Below are 21921 nucleotides of genomic sequence, written 5' to 3' on the forward strand. Positions count from 1 at the left end.
TTCTGGGCAAAGTGGACACGGGAAATCTGTAGGCGCCTACCGGGGCTGTCCGATGAAGTGACTGGGATTTTGAGGGCCGCGTACGAGACCAGATGCTGACGTCTTTTGTTCCCGCGTCTCATACGCCGCCATTATCCTGGTGTATTCATCATTTCGCTTTCCGCTGGCATTGTTAGACCAAACGCGTATGACCTCTGGTCGCATTATACGAGCGGAACAATATTGTGACAAAGTCTCGTACAAGTTTCTCTCCTGGCCTGCACATCTTGCTGAGGTTTAGTTGAAGTGCAAGAAGCGATTGCAAAGTTGCAAAAAAGTTTCAGCAGGACACTAGGGAAGATGAGTCTTTGCTGGATTATTTCTCGCCACACTTGTTGGTGAGGATCAATTAGAAGCTTGAAGGAGACAAGCTCCTGCCTCCTTTGCGAAGCCAGGAGCACATGTTGGACGAAGGCCACTAGTTGGCAGGGATATAGGTGAAGGTGGGGCAGTCCAAGTTGGTATCTGGTATAGTTCATTCGAATTAGACTGATCGATGAGGTGCTGCTGGCCAACCAAATACGAGAGTATGTCCACTATTCGCGCCGCTGTCTCTTATTACGAGAGTGCGGGTGGAGTGGGCTTCTGGCATGTTCCTTCGCATCAAATCGATAGTTGAGGTTCGTATCGGATGCGCAGGGTTCACATGGCCGTGGGAAAAGGCCCTATCGTGAGACCTCGGTCATCGCAGGCCACAGCTGATGAAGCGGTGGACAAACCCTGGTCCTCGTAGCGTAACGTTTCCGTAGTGTAACGTTCCTGTCAGCGTCGCCATGTCGAGGTGGCGCATTGCTTGTTTGCCGCGTATATTTCCTAGATTGGTGAAGCTGAGATATCGTAACGGCCGGTCAGCATAGGTGGCGCCAAACGGGAACAGGGCTAAAACAGCATGGACCTAATCGAGCAAAATGGAACCTAGCAAAGAGCCGCTGCAGGTGTTGCTACACTACTATGCACCAAATTCAGCATAGCATGGTCTATGAAAGGACTCCAAGCGCTTTGTACAGCGGAGCAGCCGAGATGGTATCGGTCGTGTAGCGCTGTAGATCATCAAGGACCTGGCGTCTTGCCATTCTGAACAGCGCAGCCCCGAGCCAACAGCGTAGCGCTACGACAGCGGATGCGAGCCCCGAAATTGCGAGCGGCTGCTGTTGGGAGATATTGAGTGGAGAGATGGAAGGCGACGGTACAGTGAAGTGTGGGTCGCTCCGGGCTCCGGCAACAGTCAGCAGCCCAAGCGACAAGGCGCTAGTCCCAGTCGGGCGGCCGACCAAGAATAGCCTCTTGCAACCGCGTCACGCCCGGCCAAAAGACGGTAGGGCTAATGCCGTTGCTCCCTCACACCCCCCTGCTACTTCGCTGCTGGAGCTGCTGATTTGGCTTCTTCACGCTATCGATCCACCGTATCCCAGAATGGATCGTGAGTGCGGGCATATTCCTTCTCATGGCGAGATGCCACTTCGTGTTGACCAAGCGTGGACCACATCGACGTCAGCAGTCATGGAACCGTGTGGATACTCAGGAGAAGGCGGTAGAGTATATAACTTTCATTCCAGCTCGCCCATCTACTTATCCTCACCAACAAACATTATAGTTTTATAATCACATTCGCTTTTCTTTTAGCCTTTCTCCAGACCTACATTCGCTTGTTGAGTGCATCTTCAGAATCCCTAATACTTAATCGATCCTCATCAATTCGAACGACTATCAATCAAAGTATCAGATCAAAAAAAATTTACAATGCGTTACTCTTTCGTCGCCGCAGCCCTAATCGGCGCTGTTGCTGCCTTCCCGGCACCCGAGTACGGCTACAACCCCCAGCCGTACCCATCGGCACCTGCGCCAGCGACTTCTTCCGCCGTTGAGTATCCTCCGGCTCCCTCTTCGGTAGCCCCCTCTAGCTCCAAGCCTGAGGCCTCATCCACCCACGGTGGATACGGCGGTGTTCCCCCAGCAGGCACATCTTCGGCGTCCTCAAGCTCCAAGGGCTACCCATCTTCCTCCGCCCCGGTTCCATCGAGCTCCGCCCCCCCGGCTGCATCCAGCTCTTCCACTCACGGTGGATATGGTGGTGTTCCCCCAGCAGGTCCCTCATCGGTAGCCTCCAGCTCCACTGGATACCCCCCAGTTGGAACCTCTTCTGCGGCTTCGTCTAGCTCCAAGGGCTACCCGTCTTCCTCAGCTCCGGCTCCATCGGCCTCGTCTTCCACCCACGGTGGATACGGCGGTGTTCCCCCGGCTGGTACTTCATCGGTAGCCTCCAGCTCCACTGGATACCCCCCAGTTGGCACCTCCTCTGCGGCTTCCTCCAGCTCCAAGGGCTACCCATCTTCCTCTGCTCCGGTTCCATCGAGCTCCGCACCCCCGGCTGCATCCAGCTCTTCCACCCACGGTGGATACGGTGGTGTTCCCCCGGCTGGCACCTCTTCTGCGGCTTCGTCTAGCTCCAAGGGCTACCCGTCTTCCTCAGCACCGGTTCCATCGGCCTCGTCTTCCACCCACGGCGGATACGGCGGTGTTCCCCCCGCTGGCACATCCTCTGTAGCTTCTTCCAGCTCCACTGGGTACTCTGCTTCCACCCGGGTTCCATCCAGCTCTACCCACGTGGTCCCGTCCAGCTCTACCCACGCTGTCCCATCAAGCTCCACCCACGTAGTCCCGTCGAGCTCTACCTACGCTGTCCCGTCCAGCTCCACTCACGGTGGGTACGGCGGTGTCCCCCCAGCAGGTACCTCTTCCGTAGCTTCCAGCTCCACTGGATACTCTGCTTCCACCCGTGTGCCGTCTAGCTCTACCCACGTGGTCCCGTCCAGCTCTACCCACGCGGTGCCATCCAGCTCCACCCATGGTGGATATGGTGGTGTTCCCCCAGCTGGCACTTCTTCGGTAGCTTCGTCCAGCTCCAAGGGTTATCCCGCTTCGTCCTCGTCTACGCAGCCACCTTACCCAGTCTACCCTGCGAGCAGCAAGCCTCCCCAGGGAACTGGATACTCATCCACCAACTCTCCTAAGCCATCCAAGCCCAGCTACCCTACCGAGTATCCTCCTCAGGACCACACGGATACGATCACGGTTTCCACCTACACTTGGGTTCCTTGCTCGACTCCCGTAGCCACCAGCGGCAGCTCCACCTACTACTCCACCTACTTGACTCCTTCGTACTACACCACGACCGAGACCAAGATCTCCACCATCTACAACTGCGGAACGAAGTCTTGCCACAAGCCTACCGGCACTCCTCAGCCACCCCAGCCTACAGGCAACAAGCCCGAGTACCCTGCTCAACCCCCCACGAAGCCTACGGAGAACAAGCCGGAGTATCCTGCTCAGCCTCCTAAGCCTACGGATAACAAGCCTGAGTACCCGGCTCAGCCTCCTTCCAAGCCTACTGAGAACAAGCCTGTCTACCCTGCTGAGACCCCCAACAAGCCCGAGTACCCGGCTCAGCCTCCCACAAAGCCCACTGAGAACAAGCCTGTCTACCCCGCGGAGACCCCCAACAAGCCTGAGTACCCAGCTCAACCTCCCAAGCCTACCGAGAACAAGCCAGAATACCCTGCTCAGCCTCCCAAGCCTACCGAGAACAAGCCTGAGTACCCTGCTCAACCTCCCAAGCCCACTGACAACAAGCCCGAGTACCCGGCTCAGCCCCCCAAGCCTGTCTCCCCGGCCGAGACTCCCAAGCCCCAGCCTCCTGTCTACCCCGGCGGCGACTGCCCAGCTCCCGTCACTAAGACCGTGACCGCAACCGTAACTGTCCCCGCCTATGCCCCCACTGGACCCGTCAAGACTATCACAGTTACCGAGAGCGGTCACCCGCAGACCTACACTGTCACTCTCCCCCCGGTCAAGCCCACTCAGCCCGGATACCCTGAGGCCCCTAAGCCTTCTGCTTCCAAGGCTGGTTACCCCGAGGGCCCCAAGCCTTCCGCTAGCAAGCCTGCTGCTTCCAGCGGCTACAGCGTGCCCGCTCCTTCGGCTTCGTCTGCTCCCTACCCCATCGTGAGCAAGACTCAATCCACCGGTGGCTACCCAGTTCACACTCCTAGCGCTTCCGTCGCCTCTCCCAGCCCGTCTTCCGTCGGCTACCCTGCCAACACTCCTTCCGCGAAGCCTACCCCCAGCGCCACTGGTTACGCTGGTAACTCCTACTAAATGTAGTTGTTTTGCGTCGGGTCCTTCAATTATCACAAGTAATGGGTTTCGGTTTGTCAATGAATAATATTCGGCCTTCTACATACTTGGGCGGCAAAGATGTGTAATGCAGCAGATGTTTGCTGGGTCTTCCAATGGAGCACATACTCCATGAGCTTGCATAGCCATGGCGTTATTCGACTGTACATTTATTTTACCCTTTCCAACTTTCCTTTATATTCCTTGGTATAGAATGGCCTTTTATAGGCCTCCGTAGAGTTAGCAATGAGATAGTATCCAACTTCAGTCACTCCTTTAACAAGCTATCACAACTTAGCTCGAATTCCTTTTGTATCAAGGTCGCACCTGGAATTACCCACTGCGCATCGGTTTGTCGAGGCGTTTTACATACTATCAATCAGCTCATACCTAGCCTTACTTATACATAGAGGAGATGAATGGAACAAGTATAAGAGCACCTAAAACACTGCACTTCTCGCCTTGCTACATGACATTCATGATTGAATCACTATGGAACTCGCGAGTGTGTGCTCCTTGACCACCTACAGCGCTAAGGGAACTGGCGATCCGAGGACCATGAAAGATTAGAGGAGTCAACTTCGCTGAGAAATGTAGTGTCGGTCATAGTGTTGGCTAAACTTTTTATTGTCGCATCCTGGTCTGCGCGCTTAGTAGGGATCATCACTGGGCAGGAACACTAGATACTCATGCCTCTCTGCCATTAGTGATTCAGCTGGCCATGGATTGCGATTCGGGGTATAGTGTTGGGATGCATAACTGGACTGCACTGATATAGGCGGAAGTTTCGACCAACGTCAACTGCCTTATCAGTTAGAAAGAAGATTCTTCCTTTAGACGCGCTCACTTGAAATGTGAGGTTTAACCACTCTCATCGAGTTTGAGGCTGCATTGGGCTAGAGCGCTGTAGTCGCATCATATTCCCATAATTTGTAGTACTGTTACTTATTTCGTGCACTCACCGTTTGATCTTCAACTTTGATACCCTGCAACCTGCCTTCACCTGAAGTTTTTTCTGAGTGAGAGATGGATACAGATTAAGCAATCATAAGTCACCACGTCTTCTAACGTATAGAGATAGAAACACTATTCCCTTCGTCGAACCAACACTCTTCTCTTCGTCAAATCAACATACAAACATCACCTTCAAAATGGCAACCGTTTCCATACACCTTCCAGGCAACATCCATTGTGAAGAGCCGGCACCAACTACATTCGATCAACTCACACAACAAGCTGACCGAGTGCGAGCCTCGGACCCATCCAGCCCAATTCGCACCTCTGGTCATCCTCCAACCAGCGCCGCAGAAGCGGAACACCCACGAGGAATGGATATCGCGAGGACGATCGCGACCCATTACGGCCATCTACCGACAAGTCTCGAGTACCAAGAGCTACTCTTCGGACCGGTCGTCACGAAGGCAGATAAGAAGTTGAGGAGCGCCAAGTTCGCTAAAATCCAAAAAGACATATTCAGCGAGCTCTGGGGTCAGGGCTCGTACATCCAAGCATTCATCCAAGGCGTCATGTCAACGGAGAACTGCCGGGTATTAGTCACGATGTGGGAGCTAAAGGCTCAAATTTGCGACATGGTGCCAGCGTACCAGGAAACTGCAGCTGAAGCACTAACCCGCCAGGCGAACAGCAAGGCATACCGCGACGGAGTGGCTGATCTCCAAGAAATGATCAAAGTCACATACCAGCAAGCTTACAACCTTGCAAGCGAAAAAGCTAACACCGCCCGGGGCGCCGAGCAGATCCTCAACCAGAGAAGGCGCGATCTTTTCGCTAGAAAGCTCGTTGAAATCCCAACACCGGAGATCCAGAGCGGAGCATTGCAAAGCGTTGCTCAAATCGAGGCAGCAATGCCGGTACCTCTATTCTTCCGAGACGTCGAAACGAGGCGAGATTTCTGGCGAAGCAAGTGGAGCAAGGATGTCCTGGTGTCACAGTATGCGCCCAGGGCCGCGGTCGACGTCCGCCGCCTGGCTGAGGATGGAAACCCAGCTCAAGGTCAACGAGAGTACAACACGATGACCGGGAACAGGTTCGCCGTCGGTGCCGACTACCTCCACACTCTTTTCTTCGCATACCGGAACTTCCATGCCCAACTTCAACCCAATATCATGGATGTGCAGATCCGCGCCACCGCCGCTCAAGTCAACATGAATCGTCGAGACGATGTGTACAACCTCATCCGAGACATGCACAGTGCCTTGGGATTCGAGAGCGATGACTCGTACGGGCCATGGGTAGATGCCCCAGTGCGTGTGGTCCAGGGCTTTGAGGTATTGTCTCTAAATCACCAGGGGCTCCCGTGATTCAAAAGAGGAGTTCCAAAGCACCTATGTCCTAGTTGAGCTATCGTCAGTTTTGTGGAGATACTTTGGGTCCGGAGACTTTGTGATTACATTTGGGATGATTCGAGCCGGTCGTCAACCATGGTATCAATACCTTATCGTCGTGGGTTTCTATAACTTATCGTTGTGGAAACAAAAGATGTGATCAGCGCCTAAGCCCTGGTGAAGCTATCGCAGTCTGTAGAGTTGTACTTTAAGTGCAGAGATGTTTCTGATTACGCGGAATTTCCAAGGCAGTGTAACGTAAGATCGTGATACACCAAAAGGGTGCCATTTGAAGATACCTTGTAAGCACACATTGTGTACTTTTAACCTTATCACACATTGACAAACTTGCTTTCGTCAATGTGAAAAAGTTTGATTAAGGTGCCCTTTGCCTCTTTGAAATCAATCTTATCAATCTCTTTCTGCATCTTCTCTCTGCTCGTAACCACTTCGTTTGCGATACTATTCCACCCTAAGACATCCTGACCAGCGGTCTTCTTCGCACAACCTTCTAGGGGAACAGGAAGCAACTTGAAATCTCTTTTTCTCACAACACCACCCACGATAACAGTGTCTATATCTGCCGGGCTTGAATGAAGAATGATTGCTGCGACCGGGTCGTGTTGCGCTGCACCGACCATACTGGGACTGAAACTGTCAAAGATAACCAGATCCGCATCATACCCCTCGGCAATCCGTCCAATCTCGTGGCTCAAGTTTGCGGCTTCCGCCCCTTTTATCGTGGCGAGATTGAACGCAGACTCGACGCGAAGGTTCTGGGGCAGCGTGCGCGGGATCTTGCCTTGCTTCATATGGAATTCATTGAAATGATTTCTGGCATTTTGAAGTCCAAGTTTTGCCTCTGAGATGATTGAGCCAGCCGTGCAAGAGTGACAGTCAACGCCTAGACTTCCGTTATCCTGGAAACCGACCGAATCACCACTTACTCCACCATCCTGGAATGATGCATCGAAGCAATATGGTCGTCCCATCGCCATCTGGAGCTCGGTACTAGGCGTCGAGCTGATAAATGCACCAGCAGCCTTGACGAGCTCTGCATCTGCCTTCTTGAGTGTGCCACCATGGGAAATGATGATGCTTTCGTCGAGCAGATCCAGGCTTGCCAAGTTTTGTACAACACTCTTGCCTAGGATTACTGACCCGTGGCAAGTGATTGTCTTTACGCCCTTTGCCTTGACCTGCGCAAAGATATCTTTGATCATCTCAGCAGGTAGGAAGAATGAGTCGAAAGCGAAGCCTAGAGTGACCCTGCCGGTTCCGAAAGGTCCGTGATCGGCGATCTCGTTAAATGTCTGCATTACCCAGTCCTCGAAGATATTCGAGTGGTAGCCTAACAGATTAAATTGCTTGACGCGCATCATGGGCGTATAGCAGAACACAGATCGAATGCCCGATGATGCTGTCGCGGCAATCGCAAGCCTGACATGATCTGGCGAAACTGTGATGTGCGCGTGATCGACCACTGTTGTTGTGCCAGCAGCGATACCTTCTAACATACCGGCAAGCTGACCGTAGAAGACGTCCTCCGATGAGTACTGATAATGCTGCGAGTTTCCTATAGATATCAACTATTGAATATTGAGATTCTGTTTAGAACGCTAACCAGTGACCATGTACTCCAACAACTGCTCATTCGCATGCCTGCCTTTGAGCTGTGTTTGCCAACCATGGTGATGCGTGTCAATAAATCCAGGACTGATTATCTTGTCGGTGCAGTCGATGATTACGGTTCCTTCAGGTGCTGCAATGTTTTGCGCAATCTTCGCGATCTTTCCGTTTTCAATCAAGATGCTGGTCTTTGTAGGAACAACATGGTCGTTCGTATCGTGGACGAGAGCGATGCCACCTTGCAGGAGAGTGGACGTTGAAGACATTGTGATGTTGGATGAGTTAAGACCCCGCTGCTGCGGATGTCGTTCAGCTTTGAAGATATGGTTCGCTACAAAGAAGCTATGGCCTTTTAAACTAGTGCTAATCCTAGATGTTTATAGGTGTACTGAGATCAGATTTTATATTTAACCCCTCATCTCGCTGTTCTTCAACCCCGCAGGCCGGCTCTCGGCAGCTTCACAAAGCCGCGAGATTTGTACTTCCCCGCCTAGCAGTTGTACAATTATAGCTTTTCCGACATGGCACATAATGTTTAATTCCTGCAGCCATACATGCGCGAGGCTAACTATAGGTAGGGCGTGATAAATTACGTACAATACCATTCAGATCATGTTCGTAGAGAAAGAATAGAAGCCTCTCCTTCCGTAAGCTTTAGATTTCAGAAGTGGATGAGGACTGCATATAGTAAGCCTAATCAGGGGTGGTCGTCAAGCGTTGTTGATCGACAGTAGATGGAGCAAGGACGAATCGCACTCATGACGGGGATTACGCCGGTGTCAAGTGACGGGGGCTCAGCGATCATCGAAGAGCTGGTAGGTGTAAATGAAGCGATGTTCTCAATTCGCAAAAGGGAAAAACCCTGCGACCTGGTCGTCACTTGAAAAGTAGCATACAGTCATCAAGTGACTTTTTAGGTAAGCAGAGGTGAAAGTCTCGCACTCCCTGATTGCTTCCAAGTTGATGTGCAATTGTAGGCGAAGGTTGGAGAGATTTGATACTATAAAGCATTCAATCTAGGTGCTGTGCGGTTCTGAGGAAGCTTCATTGCTAGTCCCCAAGGCACCGAATCCCTGAGGATCAATGTAAAGTGAATAGCCACGTGACACACAGGCCATGAAAGCGAGTGAGTTGTTTGCTGGTGATGCCTGTGGGGAATCGGAGCTTGCCTCACCTGTTCACTTTTTCAGCATCTCTATTTTTTTTACGACGTCACCTCTTCTCTGAGGTGGGACAAGAGGTTCTCCAGCCGCTAACGAGTTGAGGCGCCTTTGTTTGCGACTGTTCACTGACTCTCGATCGAAACCTGCAATCACGCGTTATCGATCTTCGTTTGCAACATCGAATATCCAATGCAGTACGTATTGATCTGCTTCACTCATAGCGTCATTCCAGAATGATGATATCAACACACATCAGATCTACACGTAGCGTTTACTCAAGAATTTCTTTTGCCCCAGGGCCGATCGTGTGACGAGGTGTACCGGTACCCAGCCTCAAGCCTTGGTTGTGAGATCCATGGATCCATGTACCGCAATGCCGGCACTCCCAAGCATGCATCTGTCTAGAACATGATCTGTTTACCCGGTTGATATCTCCTTTGGAAGATGTAGGGCTAGCCAGACGGTAGAAGCACAGCTTGACTTGCTCAATAAGACTGCATGCAAGAAGGCCCTTTACTCGCTCGATCCAGACTGCATGCACAAAGGCCATTTAGAACTGACAATAGTCATTTCGAACCAATAGCCTCCATTCCAGAGAGCCATCTACAAGGGTGCACCGTGCTTGCTAAGTCTAGTCTATCCGGAGGCGCACCATATTGCAGCAGCCGGCGCGTCGCTCTGATGCGATCTACTCTAAGAGGCTTAGGGTAGACAAGTTTCCGCTACTTTGGAACAGACGAGCTGCAAGGTGATAGTGAAGATCCGAAAGCTCGCCGATGTCCCGAAGGTTTCTTGCAGCCCTCAAGATAACCCCTTGTATTGGGGGTACACGTTGGTCATACGACAACAGACTCAAGCGAGCATGAGACTGCCACCCGCTGTCTCGTTCTCCGGCGAAAAGAAATGCAGCGTAATATGGGGATCAGCCCAATCTCAACGGCGAAGGCCTTCACGGACGGACTATAAGAGCATGCAAGATGTGGATGCTTTGAACCTGATACGGGGTACCGGAGATGATAGTCGTCACGCAAGGGTCAAGCTGCACTCTGGCAGTTACGATCCAGATCGGAAATTGAGACTAATAAGCTGAAGAATGCGTATCAATAGGCGGCAATTGTAAGCGGTTTCCTCCAAACAGAACCGCGATTGACGGCATCTAGGCGGAAGAGCCCATGTAGGCTCAGGTGCGGGTGTGAGCTAAGCATGCCAACATTGGGTGCCAAGGATGCCAACCGAGCGAGCTTGATTTCGCAATTGCATGGCACAATTGCGCAACCAACTTCGCACCAGACTCCACTTCGCCCTCTTGTACTGGCTGACAGCGAGCAGTGTGGATACGTATCGGTAGTGCCGTGCTCCCCTTTGCCATTTCAACGCGTATCAACCCCCAGCGCATTTTGCTCAAAATCAAAGTAACAAAAAGTGCAGTTTGCCAGGCAGGGCTCCGTCTTTGATGCGCGGTATCAGAAAGGACGAAGCACAATGTGCTACAAATGCAAACGGAGCCGGCCCTACCTCGAACCTCCCACGTAATCTGCCGGCGCCCCCAAACGCCATTTCTCTCTGCTCCTCCCAGCCCAGCCCCACAAGCTCAGTGCTTCTCTCAGCCCAGCCTGCCAAACTTCTTGTCTTCCGAATGCCAATACCAGCACGCCATGCTCGGGCGCATTTCAGCAATGTCGACTCTGTGATGTGATTGAACGGAATCCTTTGCTTGCACAGTTTGCCCACGCCAAGCAGAGCGTGCCGTGTTGATGAGCGCCGGATTCTTGGGATTGCACCGAGCCATAGCGTATGCGGCTGTCTCTCCGACCTCGATCTGGAACCCTGCAGCGCCTGCTGTTGACATACAATTGAAGGATCTGTCGCCATATCTCCACGGGGGCCATTTTCCCATTTGACTTGATAAGTTGTACATACCCTCGTCTCAACCCAGGTTCAAGATACAGCACCCCGGGTTGGTTCACTATCGATATCATTTGTCCTGTCGTGTGCCTATCATCTGGGCAAGCATCGTGGCACTTGTCGACGTGCTTTCTTGTTCCTGACTTCTTGTCACAAACAAGCATCCAACCACCAAAGTCCAAGAACACATCACCTTCGCCAACATGGCAGCAGCTGGGCGTGGTGCGGCCAAGATCCTTGGTATCAACCTTGACTACCGCAAGGAACCTGAAGTCTCTGGCGCGGCCTCCATCTCTTCTGTCGAGACATGTGAGATACTCGTGCTCAATTCACTAGACATGCCTAATCAAGTACAGATGTCGAGCGTGAGCCGACCGCAAGGGAATGGTTTTCCCAGTTCAAACCTTCCAAGAGTGCTGCGCAGCGCTACCTGAGGAGTCTGTTCCCTTTCTGGAACTGGATCTTCCATTACAACTTGACATGGCTTTTCGGCGACGTTGTTGCAGGCGTAACCGTGGGCTTCGTTGTAATCCCCCAGGGTATGGCATACGCTCTGTTGGCGAAATTACCGCCTGAGTACGGGCTCTATACCAGCTTTGTCGGATTCATCTTGTACTGGGCTTTTGCTACATCCAAAGATATCACAATCGGTACCGTGGCTGTCATGAGTACCATTGTCGGGAACATCGTCATCAAGGTCCAGGATACGAAGCCTCACCTTCAAGCCACGGATATCGCCAGAGCCCTTTCCGTCATTGCTGGCGCTGTTCTACTGTTCATTGGTCTTACGCGACTTGGCCGGATCGTGGAACTTATTCCCCTTGTTGCCATCACCTCATTCATGACTGGTGCCGCTATCAGCATTGGTGCCGGCCAGGTTCCGGCTCTTTTGGGCATCTCCGGTGTCAACACTCGCGGACCAACTTACTTGGTCATCATTCACACCCTCCAGCGTCTCCCAAAAGCGAAGCTGGACGCGGCTATGGGATTGACTGCTTTATTCTTGCTTTATGCTATTCGCATCTTTTGCAGCTGGATGACGAAGAAGCAACCATCTAAGAAGAAGCTTTGGTTCTTTGTAAGTTACTAGCCCTAAATCGATGACTACAGACTGACCCTCTGTTCTAGATCAGCACCCTGCGCATGGCTTTCGTCATCCTGCTATACATCTTGATTAGTTGGCTCGCGAACAAGAATGTCAAAGGGCTCCATAATGCGAAGAATGACCTCAAAAAGGCAAAATTCAAGATCTTGGGCAGAGTTCCTCGAGGCTTCCAGCACGCTGGCGCCCCCACCATGAACACCGAGCTTCTATCCGCTATCGCGCCTGATATTCCCGTCACTATTATTGTCCTGATTCTCGAGCACATCGCGATCTCGAAGTCGTTCGGCCGCATCAACAACTACGTCATCAACCCATCGCAGGAACTCGTCGCGGTCGGGTTCACCAACGTTATTGGGCCATTCTTGGGTGCCTACCCTGCTACTGGATCATTTTCACGTACTGCTATCAAGTCGAAAGCAGGTGTCCGCACTCCACTCGCAGGTATTTTTACCGCGATCATTGTCCTCCTGGCCTTATATGCTCTAACGGCGGTCTTCTTCTACATTCCTTCCGCCAGTCTTGCGGCCATCATTATACACGCCGTCGGAGATCTGATTACTCCTCCTAACGTTGTCTTCCAGTTCTGGGAAACCAGCCCGCTTGAGGTTGTGATTTTCTTTGCTGGTGTGTTCGTGACGATATTTACGAACATCGAGAACGGCATCTATGTTACCATTGCCGCATCTTTTGCCCTTTTGCTCTGGCGCCAGCTCTTCACTCATGGTGCTCTCCTTGGGAAGGTCAAGATCTACCGCGCAACGCCCGATACGATTGCTCACAAAGAGGATGGCCACTACGCTCCCGGTTCCGAGTCCTCCGTTCGCGAAGCATTCATCCCAATCAGCCGCAAAGACGGCTCAAATCCGCTCGTTGACATTGAGTCTCCATATCCTGGTATCCTTATATACCGCTTTACGGAAGGCTTCACGTACCTCAATCAGCAGGGCTACATGGACGAGCTTGTCCATCATGCACATACCATTTCTCGTCCTACAAAACTCGACCATTATGCCAGACTCGGTGATCGTCCATGGAATGATCCCGGGCCTCGCCGTGGACAGCAGATCGACACTGACGATAACCGGCCCATCCTTCGCGCTATCATACTAGACTTCAGCGCTGTCAACAACGTCGACGTCACGTCCATTCAAGGTCTTATTGACGTTCGTGCGCAACTGGACCGCCACGCTGCACCTGAGAGTGTAGAATGGCACTTTGCATCCATTAACAGCCGCTGGACAAAGCGTGCTCTGACGGCCGCTGGCTTCGGTTACATCGACCGTGAGCGTTTTGCATCGCGTGCGCACTGGAACCCTGTTTACAGCTACGCGCCCCTCGATTCCGCAACCCACAAGCTCCACGACCCAGAGGCTCAGGATGAGATTCACACCACTGACGGCCATAAGGGCTTGCCGTCTGGCAAGGTTACTACGATTCATGGACAGAATAGGCCTTTCTTCCATATCGATGTTCCAGCAGCCGTCGAGAGTGCTATTGCCGGAGTAAATAAGCTTTCACATGTTAGCTCAGGTAGCTCGCGTGAGGTTGGAGAAGCGGAGGTGACGACGAAGCAAGATTAATTGCGGAAACTGAGATGACCTGTAATACCCGAGTGTTTGTTGTTTTACTATATGATATGGATAGCGCGCGCCATAGTTATTTCGTTAATTGATTAATGGCTCTCAAATCACTGCTATGCTTGAGATGGATTGTGAGGCTGATCAGACGAGAGCTAGACAAACCCATCGTCAAATGCATTGACTCTTGGCACATCACACACCACACCTTCTAGATTGTCGATTATGAGTTAAGAACATCTAGCGATCAATCCCGAAGATCCCCTCATTGCATAGCAATGTACTTCGTCCTGTTCAAGCAAACATAGATCAGTAATCCGTTCAACAAACCAACACCCGGGTACACTGCGCTGTCGTTCTTTGTCAAGGCTTTTTACATCTTGGGTACGTTTCAGGCTTCAGTGAAACCCATCTGAAAGAGTTATATTGTACTCCAATATGCAAAAATTAAAGATATCTGCCACTTCTTCACCTGAGATGGTCGCCAAGAGCTCTATGCAAATTGTAGAAGCGATGTTGCGACAATGAACGGTACTGTTTATCGACACAGCTTAGAGCAACTGTAGATTCCTCTTCACCTCTTATACTCAATCCGGGTTAGTGCGACCCCGGACCACGCCCCCGCGATTCCCGAACCGACGTAATGTCAGAGTGAGCTCGAAATGCTTGCCTGAACGAGGGCATCTGGTAACACAATTGGTTGTAAGTACACGCGGTGACGTCAGGAACTGCATTAACAGACCTCTTTCACCTAGCCGTGAAACGTAACTTCTGCTCGTTAACCTAAGCAAACCATGGTTAAATGCAATTACACAAGCCACAAGCGAGTCGAAGACTGTGAAAGTTTTCTTCACACCGGGGACTATTTTTCAACTTCCGACTCTCCTAAACATCTCCACTAAACAACTCCACCAGACATGTCTCACCTGCAAGGCCCTCAACAGCATGTCGCCGAAGTAGGGCAATGCACTCACGCCATACCTGACTCCCTCGTGCTCAAGCTTCCCAAGCCGCAAGTCTGTCCCAATTGTATCATCAGGGAGTATGTCCGCACTATCAAGGATGTTCAGCGGCAATTGGCCGACCGTGGCGGCACTTTCAAATCTAGAGAGATTGGGAAGGGGCATAAGAAGCTCAGAAAAGCATGGCGAGACGCAAAGATTGCTCTAACGAATACGATCCTGGACTTCGAAGAGATGGTCACGAAGAAAGAAGTGCCGCCAGAAGACCTTGGAGGGATCCAGAATGCGCTAGATACGTGGGGAAACGAGAAGGTAGTATTAGGCAGAATGCCCGGTGTGGTATATGTCGAAGGAGCCGCAGAGGAGGAGCCGACAGAGGAAGATCATGAGGTTGCTAGGCTGATGATGGAATTGTTGAAGGCAGTGCTGAAGAGGGAGTTGTCAAAGGAAGACCTGGTAGCAGTATCAAAGGCCGATGTGGCAGTTGATGCACAACAAGCATCACAAACACGACAGCAGTCTTTTCAACAACAAGCATCACTCCCTAAATCGGTTGTACCGCCACCCAATCGAGCCCCACAGTCGGAAGGACGGCCAAAACCCATCCTCAAGCGACACGCCAGCACCTCGCCCACTGCTTCTTCACCCCAAAAACGAGTTCGCATAACAGATTTGGCTGTGGTATCCTCCGAAACACTCAGCAACAGCAACCCATCTCCTTTCACCAGGCTCTCCAAAAAGACTACCGTGCTGCCGCACGGCGACCACACCTCCGCAGAACATCATCGTCGGCGCCCTGAATTCAACCGCAGCACACCAACCTACACTCCTGGCGTTTGGGCCTCAAAAGCCTTCAGTGAGAAAGCGAACACGAGCTTTTTCAAGACTCCAGTCAATATCATGGAGAGAAGCGTGCGGGAAGAGATTGAAGAAGAGGAGATGGAGAAGGACTTGGCTAAGAGGCTGAAGATGGTTGTTGGGGGGTGGGTGGTGCTGTGGTGGATTAGGAATGTTGCGCCGCATTGGGATGTAGAGAAGTTGAGGGAAGCGTCGATGCGAGTATGACGGTCTTGGTGGTGTTGGCCGAGGAAGTGCTCGGTTTTGAAGTCGCCATTGAGAAGACACAACTCAAAATGAGTATGAAATGATGAAGAGCATATAGAAGTATGAGGTGGGCCATCATTGAGAAAGCTTTTCGCGCTCGATAGAACTAAGATGCGTAGGCAGTAGGTATATACAGTAGCCTCCTTGCGAGGTTTCCCTCGTTAGTTGCGCACTGCTCCGGCTATAGTAGCATCCATGATATAAGAGCAGTAGATACCAGATCACCTTTGTGTCCATTTCCAAATCATCTCCAGATATGAGTAGTTAACCTGTGCTAGCAAAGCTTGGTATGAGACTAAATTGCTAGGGATACCTATTTTAGCCAGCCTCAACGTAAAAGTGTCATATCTGCACCAGTTCCGAATACTTTGACATCGTGAAACGAGATTTCCTACCAAACAACCTGCCAGGTCGACTTACTGAAGCCAACGATCTGCGAGAAAGCCTCATCTCTTTGATCGACGTCTTTAAGTACCCACTCCATCCCCGCTTTATCAACTAGCTTCAAGTCCTTCCCTGAATCCCTCCTCATTTTCTCGGGCATATTCTTCGCCACAATTCGGTCTACCTTCTCGATATTGTTGATCTGGTCGTAAGGAAGGGTAAATTGCACTGTGTGTGGGTGTCCGGATACGAATCGAACGGAGGAAGTACTCATGACTAGATGGCCCGAAGATTTGTCGTGGTGACCTTTGTAGAAACCGTAGTCTTGAGCTTGTGCAGATGAGCTATCTGTCTTGATGGGTAGGGCGGACGGGGATGGTTTGGCGCTCGTCTCGACGCGGGTTCCTTCGGCTTGGATATATTGAATGGCCCATTCGGCATGAGTTGGGATGTTCCATAAGAATCGCTTTGAAGGTGACACTAGGAGTCGGTATTCGGGGAAATTTACGGCGATCGGGAAGAGGCCGAAAAAAGCAATGCCTATGCCTAAGGTTGCAGATTTTACGAGCAACCAGATGGGAATCACGGCGGTGACGACGATAGTGACGCCAAGTACTCCAAGCACAGCCTTCGTCCTAGTAGGCTTGCGCCACTCGTAGAAGCTATGTATTACGTTAGAGTTGTTGGGAATTTGGCCCAAAGTAGGGGGAATACGTACTTGCGCACACTTTCGAGAAGGTTCGCTGCATCAGCCAACTGAACCATCGCCCATGGGCCGACACCTTCGAGCAGCTTGTCTGTCCATTCCTCGTCACCCTCTTTCTCGATGAGTTCTGTGATGGAAAGTGCCGTCTTCTGTACATCTTCTCTGTGTTGGATGTCTTGGCGCAGGTCATCTAGTGAGTTCCCGTGGACATGTCGTTCAATGACAAAATACATGATAGCAGAAAGCTAGCATTGCGTTAGTTTTCGCGCACAAAGTTAAGAATGTGCTGGGGATACGTACGATACCAGGAAGTAAAAGGTTCAGGAACCACAACGTGAAGTATATCAATAAATACTTGATTGTTTCTGAGGGGTTGTCCCAACGGTATATTCGGCGCGTAGTCATGGCAAGTTCTTGGAATGGTGAAGACGCAACAATCAAACGCTCGACGTTGGGCATGATGGTCTCTTTTGAAGGAGTGGGGGGATCAGAGCCGTAACCAATATACTGACCTCCATACCGATGAGCGTAGTAATCTAGTAGCTTCAACACGTTAGTAGAAAACCTTTAACGTACAATGAATGTGTGTAGTGCAGCACTTACATGCTTCCCATAGGCGCGCCAGTCCATGAACACACCCCCACGGATATTCTTCTTCTCAAACGCTTTTTTGGGCTTCTGTACCACGGTGTCACGAGGCAGAACCCTAATCTTCGTCACATGTCGATCAAGAGTCCAACGAACATACGCGCTTTGCCGTTCTTTCATGAGCTCAGCGAGGGTCTGGGTGGCGAGCAGCTTCTCGTTCTCGGTACTTGCGTGCTCAACGGCGGTAGAGGCATTGAGGAGGTCCACCTCTTGTCCGTGGGATATCTCTTTCGCCGCGATGTTTGCCGCTACTTCGTGGTTGCCCTGATTTGAGACCTTTGACTTGATTGTATCAACAGGGTTGTGCATCAGGTCCTTCATTGTGTGTTTCTCAGGTATGGGCGATATCTTGTTGAGGCGCGAATCAGACGTCTCCTCCGCCGTATTTGCGAGAACAGGGGAACTCGATGTCTCAAGCTCGTCAGATGCCTTGCTCAAGTGCAAAGTTTTCCTGATCTTGATGCCGGCATCATGTTTCTTCTGCTTGATCGAGACCTTGATTTGCTGGGTGGATGAGCGCGACTCGGGCTGTTCGAGCTCGACATGTTTACTAGGATTTTGGCGAGGCCCGTTATCATGGCGCTGGCTATTACCCAACTCTGGAAGCTGGATCTGCCCTTCGGAGTTGATCTTCGAGCGATCAAGTCCGATTTCCATTTCGTCGACCTGAACGAACTCATCTTCTAGACCCATGGTACTAACTGGATCCGGGTTAGTTGGCGAGGTGGTGTGCAGTTAGTCAATTAGTTTCATAGGTACGCTTCCAATGCGTAGGAAGCAACAAGGAAGTGTCTAAAGAAAGATTTTTGTAGGAATGTTTGGAGAGTATAGGAAGCTACGTAGGGGCCTATTATTTTGTGCGCGTGGTCCGTTGGTGTCGCACACACCGCGAGACTAGTCATGGCGACGTCATGTGTCAGGTGGCGGACCCTTACAAATTGAAAGTTTTGGCAGGACATGGGGAACAGAGTGAGATATTACAGAAATACTTTTAGGATTAATCATATATTCTTGTCGTCGTTGCAGGCGCCTGTTGTTATCCACGAACCCCATTCAAGTTTATCCTTTTGGCCCATAAAACAGCCTAAGCTTTCCAAATCGCTTCTTGCACTTCAAATGACTGCTTGACATCATGTCACTCACCTTTGTCCACGCTCGCTCATATCTTTCGGTACAGTTTGTTGCAACCGTCAATCTGGCCTATTGGTGTTGTACATTATCGAGAAAGGTCGGAAATACTTTCTAAAATCGTTCATATCAACTAGTCGAGGCTCTGGCCTGGGTCGTTTAATGATACATTCATTTTGTATAATCTATTGCTACTATGAAGCTTGTAGGGGCGGCGTAACGTTGCGTTCAATTTAGGCTCACAGGTTTTCTACAATCACCCACACCATGCCGTCCCTCGCATCCTTCAGGTCGTCTTCACTAACACTTCCTTCTCTCGTCATCTTCTTCCTGTCATACTTGGCCTCCCGCCACTCTTTTCTAGCAGCCAACTTCTCCTTCCTTAACTCCCTCTTCTTCTCTCTATATTCCCTCTTCGCGTCTCTCCACTCCTTGGTCTTCTTCGCTTTGCCCTTACCCTTACCTGCATAATTCTTCCTCATCTCGCGCTTCCTTTGGCGATGGGCCTTCTTGAGCTCGCGGCCCTTCCGCCTGAGTGAAAGTTTTATAGCGCGCTTAGTCTGCTTCTCTTCAATCTTAAGATCCATGCTCGTTTTCTCATCCTGTGCTTTTTCGATAGCAAGGGCACGCTCAGTGGCGACTTCTTCTGGGGTCTTCTTGCCTTTATTGACAGAGAGATCGGCCTGCTCATTTATGGAGTGGATGCGTTTGAGAAACACCGCTTCAGTGTCGGGGTAGTTTTCATCATCATCATCTGAATCTGAATCTGAGTCTGAGTCTGAAGTGTCGGATGAGAACAAAGATGCGTCATCGTCATTGTCGTTACCCATTTCATTGGCTTTCTTCTTGCTTTTGTTTTGCATTGACGCAGTATTACTGGTGTCGGCCTTGCTGGGTCTACGCAAAACGCCCGTCTCTTGTCCCATCGATCCTTCTGGGTAAGAGGGAGGCGGATCGTCTGCCGGTCCGGGACCAGTCTGACTTTGTGTACCACTTCCGCTCGCTTTGGCGGACACTTCCTCGCCCCAAATTTCTGCCCTTCTTCCAACGTCTTGACCCCATGCCTCGGCTCGCCTTCCAAACTGCTCACCCCAGTCGCCCATCCTTTTACCAAACTCTTCGCCAAATCTTCCAAGGTTCCCGCCCCATGCAGCCCAATCATTCGCATATTGGGATGAGCTGGGTTCATTCGAGCGGGAGTGAGTATGGCCGCGCCCATAGTGAGGCGGACTACCCAGTCCGAACCCTGGTGAGCTCAAAGAAGCACGGTTAGAACGAACGAACGGACCGTTACCGGGAGCACCAAAAGGACCATTTCCGGGTGCGCCGAATGGGGACCAGGGCCCTCCGCGACGACAGCCTCTTCCTCCGAAACCACGACGACCGGGTCCCCATGAAGAAAAGGGCTGATCTGTGTGTTCCGCAGGCTCTGGTATCGAATGTGGTGGGTCTGCATGTGGCTCAGGATATGTCTGCCCTCGTGCTTCGTCTGACGCGCTGTTGTTGGTGGCAGTTTTCGATGAGCTAGATTGGGAGTGAATCTGACTTCTTATTCGATCGCCACTTTCACGCAACACCAATGCATGTGTACTTGGCTCAGGAACGTTGGTCTCGAGGGCTTCAATCCAGGGATATAGTGCCTGGGCTCTCCTAGTGGGAGTACTAGATCTATCAAGAACGCTTGCAACGGCACCAGCCCGCTGGCCGCGCTCAGTGGGGACATTCAAAGCCTCGAGAAGATTGGAGAGCGTTTGAAGTGAAACCCTCAGACCACGCGGTGCGAAAAAAGCTTCGTTGGCTCCTCTGATGTATTCACACACAAGTCCTGAGGATCCTTCTATTGGTGAAGACTCGCGAAGCAGGTCATCGTTGGTTGTTTTTGTTGCTGTGCAAAGAGTATTGAGGCCGTCCAGAAACTCAGTGAACTCTGCTGGTCGAATGGAGTGGGTGTGCAGTGCCTTGGCGTATGCTCTGAGAAACTGGACTGTATCACTCGAGTCGTCGCTGCTGGTATGCTGTGCATCGTTGGATACGGCCGTGTAGCCTGGGGGCTGCTGCTCGATAATCGACCCTTGCCCGCGGTCTTTGCTACGTTTCTCATATCCGCGGCTTCGCACAGGTGGACCTCTCTGAGGAATTGCAATAACTCGTGTCAGGCGAGGCGCGTACTGCACGTCAGCGTCCGGCTCATGACGGATGAAATCCAATGCTCTGTTGAGTAGGGCTGTAGTAGAATCAGATACACTAGTCGAGGAAGCGTGTCTGCTTCCAACCCGCCCAACGGGAATGTCTGAGCTTCTTTCAACATGCTGAATCGGCACGGTCGGGTTTAGGTTGTTCACGTGACCTTCATACTCGGGTGCCTGTTCGTGTTCACTCGCAGGCTCTACTTGTTCGCCTCTTACACGGTACTCCCATATCTCGGGCTCGTTTGGTCCTTCGTTTAGTGTCAAACGATGCGCTTCTAGTTGACTCGGATCTAGAGCTGCAACGCCATTGCGCGCATCGGTCACGGCTTGGTGTTGCGCCTCATCATAGGATGGTGGTAGATCATCGTATTGCGGACCTCCAGGACTATGGATGGGCGTGGGATCGAATTCGACATCAGAGTCGTCTGCAATTGATGACGAGCGAGGGGTATAAGGGACGTTGGCGTGCGATGAGGTAGGTGGAGATGGGAGGTGGGGGTTGAGGCCTGGCATAGCTTGAAGGAAAAGCCAGTGTTGATTGCGACGGTTAGATGACAGTAATTCGAGGTCAAGGTTGCAGTGATAATGGCCTAGAGAAAACCAAATGCAGGCTCCAAAGCTTAAATCATTACCCCACTCTTACATAGATTGCCACGCGCAGCTCGTTACCTGCTGCTGCCTTGCGGCCGTTAGCTGAACGCCCCGTAGCGCTGATTGAGCCGCGCGTCTTCCTTGCGCAGCAACAGCTGAACAGTAGAGCTGCAGTTGTGCACTTCGAATCGGAATTTTTCGTATTCGCTTTGCTTTGGTGTCGCAGCAGCACGTACAGTTGTACTTGGTGGTGGGGGAGCCGGACGAACCCTA

At 51.4% G+C, this 21921-nt stretch overlaps 7 protein-coding genes across 7 annotated transcripts; 4 read left to right on the top strand and 3 right to left on the bottom strand.

Moving 5' to 3' along the window:
* Positions 1 to 1652: 1652 nt before the first annotated feature.
* K460DRAFT_32957 (uncharacterized protein) lies at positions 1653 to 3442 on the top strand. Its single transcript, XM_040930748.1, has 5 exons — positions 1653 to 2166; positions 2324 to 2392; positions 2562 to 2778; positions 3006 to 3350; positions 3439 to 3442. The coding sequence occupies exons 1-4, from the start codon at positions 1780 to 1782 to the stop codon at positions 3149 to 3151; spliced, it is 819 nt and encodes a 272-aa protein (XP_040793933.1). The 5' UTR covers positions 1653 to 1779; the 3' UTR covers positions 3152 to 3350; positions 3439 to 3442.
* A 2313-nt stretch (positions 3443 to 5755) lies between these two features.
* On the top strand, positions 5756 to 6567 carry K460DRAFT_362116 (uncharacterized protein). The gene has a single exon (XM_040932583.1). The coding sequence runs from the start codon at positions 5772 to 5774 to the stop codon at positions 6531 to 6533; it is 762 nt and encodes a 253-aa protein (XP_040793934.1). The 5' UTR covers positions 5756 to 5771; the 3' UTR covers positions 6534 to 6567.
* Positions 6568 to 6623: 56 nt separating this feature from the next.
* K460DRAFT_362117 (Metallo-dependent hydrolase) lies at positions 6624 to 8549 on the bottom strand. Its single transcript, XM_040932584.1, has 2 exons — positions 8182 to 8549; positions 6624 to 8133 (listed from the first exon to the last, which is right to left on the bottom strand). The coding sequence occupies exons 1-2, from the start codon at positions 8450 to 8452 to the stop codon at positions 6890 to 6892; spliced, it is 1515 nt and encodes a 504-aa protein (XP_040793935.1). The 5' UTR covers positions 8453 to 8549; the 3' UTR covers positions 6624 to 6889.
* A 2049-nt stretch (positions 8550 to 10598) lies between these two features.
* On the bottom strand, positions 10599 to 11508 carry K460DRAFT_33182 (uncharacterized protein). Its single transcript, XM_040930817.1, has one exon. It carries the CDS (start codon positions 11219 to 11221, stop codon positions 10757 to 10759), a length of 465 nt encoding a protein of 154 aa, XP_040793936.1. The 5' UTR covers positions 11222 to 11508; the 3' UTR covers positions 10599 to 10756.
* Positions 11458 to 13939, top strand: K460DRAFT_273817 (sulfate permease; the record flags this gene model as incomplete). Its single annotated transcript, XM_040927911.1, has 3 exons — positions 11458 to 11563; positions 11611 to 12332; positions 12383 to 13939. 3 exons carry the CDS (start codon positions 11458 to 11460, stop codon positions 13937 to 13939), a joined length of 2385 nt encoding a protein of 794 aa, XP_040793937.1.
* A 914-nt stretch (positions 13940 to 14853) lies between these two features.
* On the top strand, positions 14854 to 15963 carry K460DRAFT_351304 (uncharacterized protein; the record flags this gene model as incomplete). Its single annotated transcript, XM_040931566.1, has 1 exon — positions 14854 to 15963. The coding sequence occupies one exon, from the start codon at positions 14854 to 14856 to the stop codon at positions 15961 to 15963; it is 1110 nt and encodes a 369-aa protein (XP_040793938.1).
* A 133-nt stretch (positions 15964 to 16096) lies between these two features.
* K460DRAFT_303543 (uncharacterized protein) lies at positions 16097 to 21857 on the bottom strand. Its single transcript, XM_040929948.1, has 6 exons — positions 20961 to 21857; positions 19112 to 20852; positions 17696 to 18437; positions 17393 to 17635; positions 17105 to 17337; positions 16097 to 17048 (listed from the first exon to the last, which is right to left on the bottom strand). Exons 1-6 carry the CDS (start codon positions 21568 to 21570, stop codon positions 16394 to 16396), a joined length of 4224 nt encoding a protein of 1407 aa, XP_040793939.1. The 5' UTR covers positions 21571 to 21857; the 3' UTR covers positions 16097 to 16393.
* Between the last annotated feature and the right edge of the window lie 64 nt (positions 21858 to 21921).

The sequence above is a fragment of the Cucurbitaria berberidis genome (genome assembly GCF_010015615.1).
Source record: "Cucurbitaria berberidis CBS 394.84 unplaced genomic scaffold K460scaffold_1, whole genome shotgun sequence".
Classification (NCBI taxonomy): Eukaryota; Fungi; Ascomycota; class Dothideomycetes; order Pleosporales; family Cucurbitariaceae; genus Cucurbitaria; species Cucurbitaria berberidis.

Coding starts and splice junctions, on each gene's coding strand:
- K460DRAFT_303543 (XM_040929948.1), bottom strand. CDS start 21,570: ATGCCAGGCCTCAACCCCCACCTCCCATCTCCACCTACCTCATCGCAC. Junction 20,853..20,960: donor AAGCCGCGGATATGAGAAAC/GTAGCAAAGACC, acceptor CGAGTGATACAG/TCCAGTTTCTCAGAGCATAC. Junction 17,636..17,695: donor GGCGCGCCTATGGGAAGCAT/GTAAGTGCTGCA, acceptor AACGTGTTGAAG/CTACTAGATTACTACGCTCA.
- K460DRAFT_362116 (XM_040932583.1), top strand. CDS start 5,772: ATGTGGGAGCTAAAGGCTCAAATTTGCGACATGGTGCCAGCGTACCAG.
- K460DRAFT_362117 (XM_040932584.1), bottom strand. CDS start 8,452: ATGTCTTCAACGTCCACTCTCCTGCAAGGTGGCATCGCTCTCGTCCAC. Junction 8,134..8,181: donor GTTGGAGTACATGGTCACTG/GTTAGCGTTCTA, acceptor TGATATCTATAG/GAAACTCGCAGCATTATCAG.
- K460DRAFT_33182 (XM_040930817.1), bottom strand. CDS start 11,221: ATGGCGACAGATCCTTCAATTGTATGTCAACAGCAGGCGCTGCAGGGT.
- K460DRAFT_32957 (XM_040930748.1), top strand. CDS start 1,780: ATGCGTTACTCTTTCGTCGCCGCAGCCCTAATCGGCGCTGTTGCTGCC. Junction 2,167..2,323: donor GCTCCACTGGATACCCCCCA/GTTGGAACCTCT, acceptor GATACCCCCCAG/TTGGCACCTCCTCTGCGGCT. Junction 2,393..2,561: donor CTCTGCTCCGGTTCCATCGA/GCTCCGCACCCC, acceptor CGGCGGTGTTCC/CCCCGCTGGCACATCCTCTG.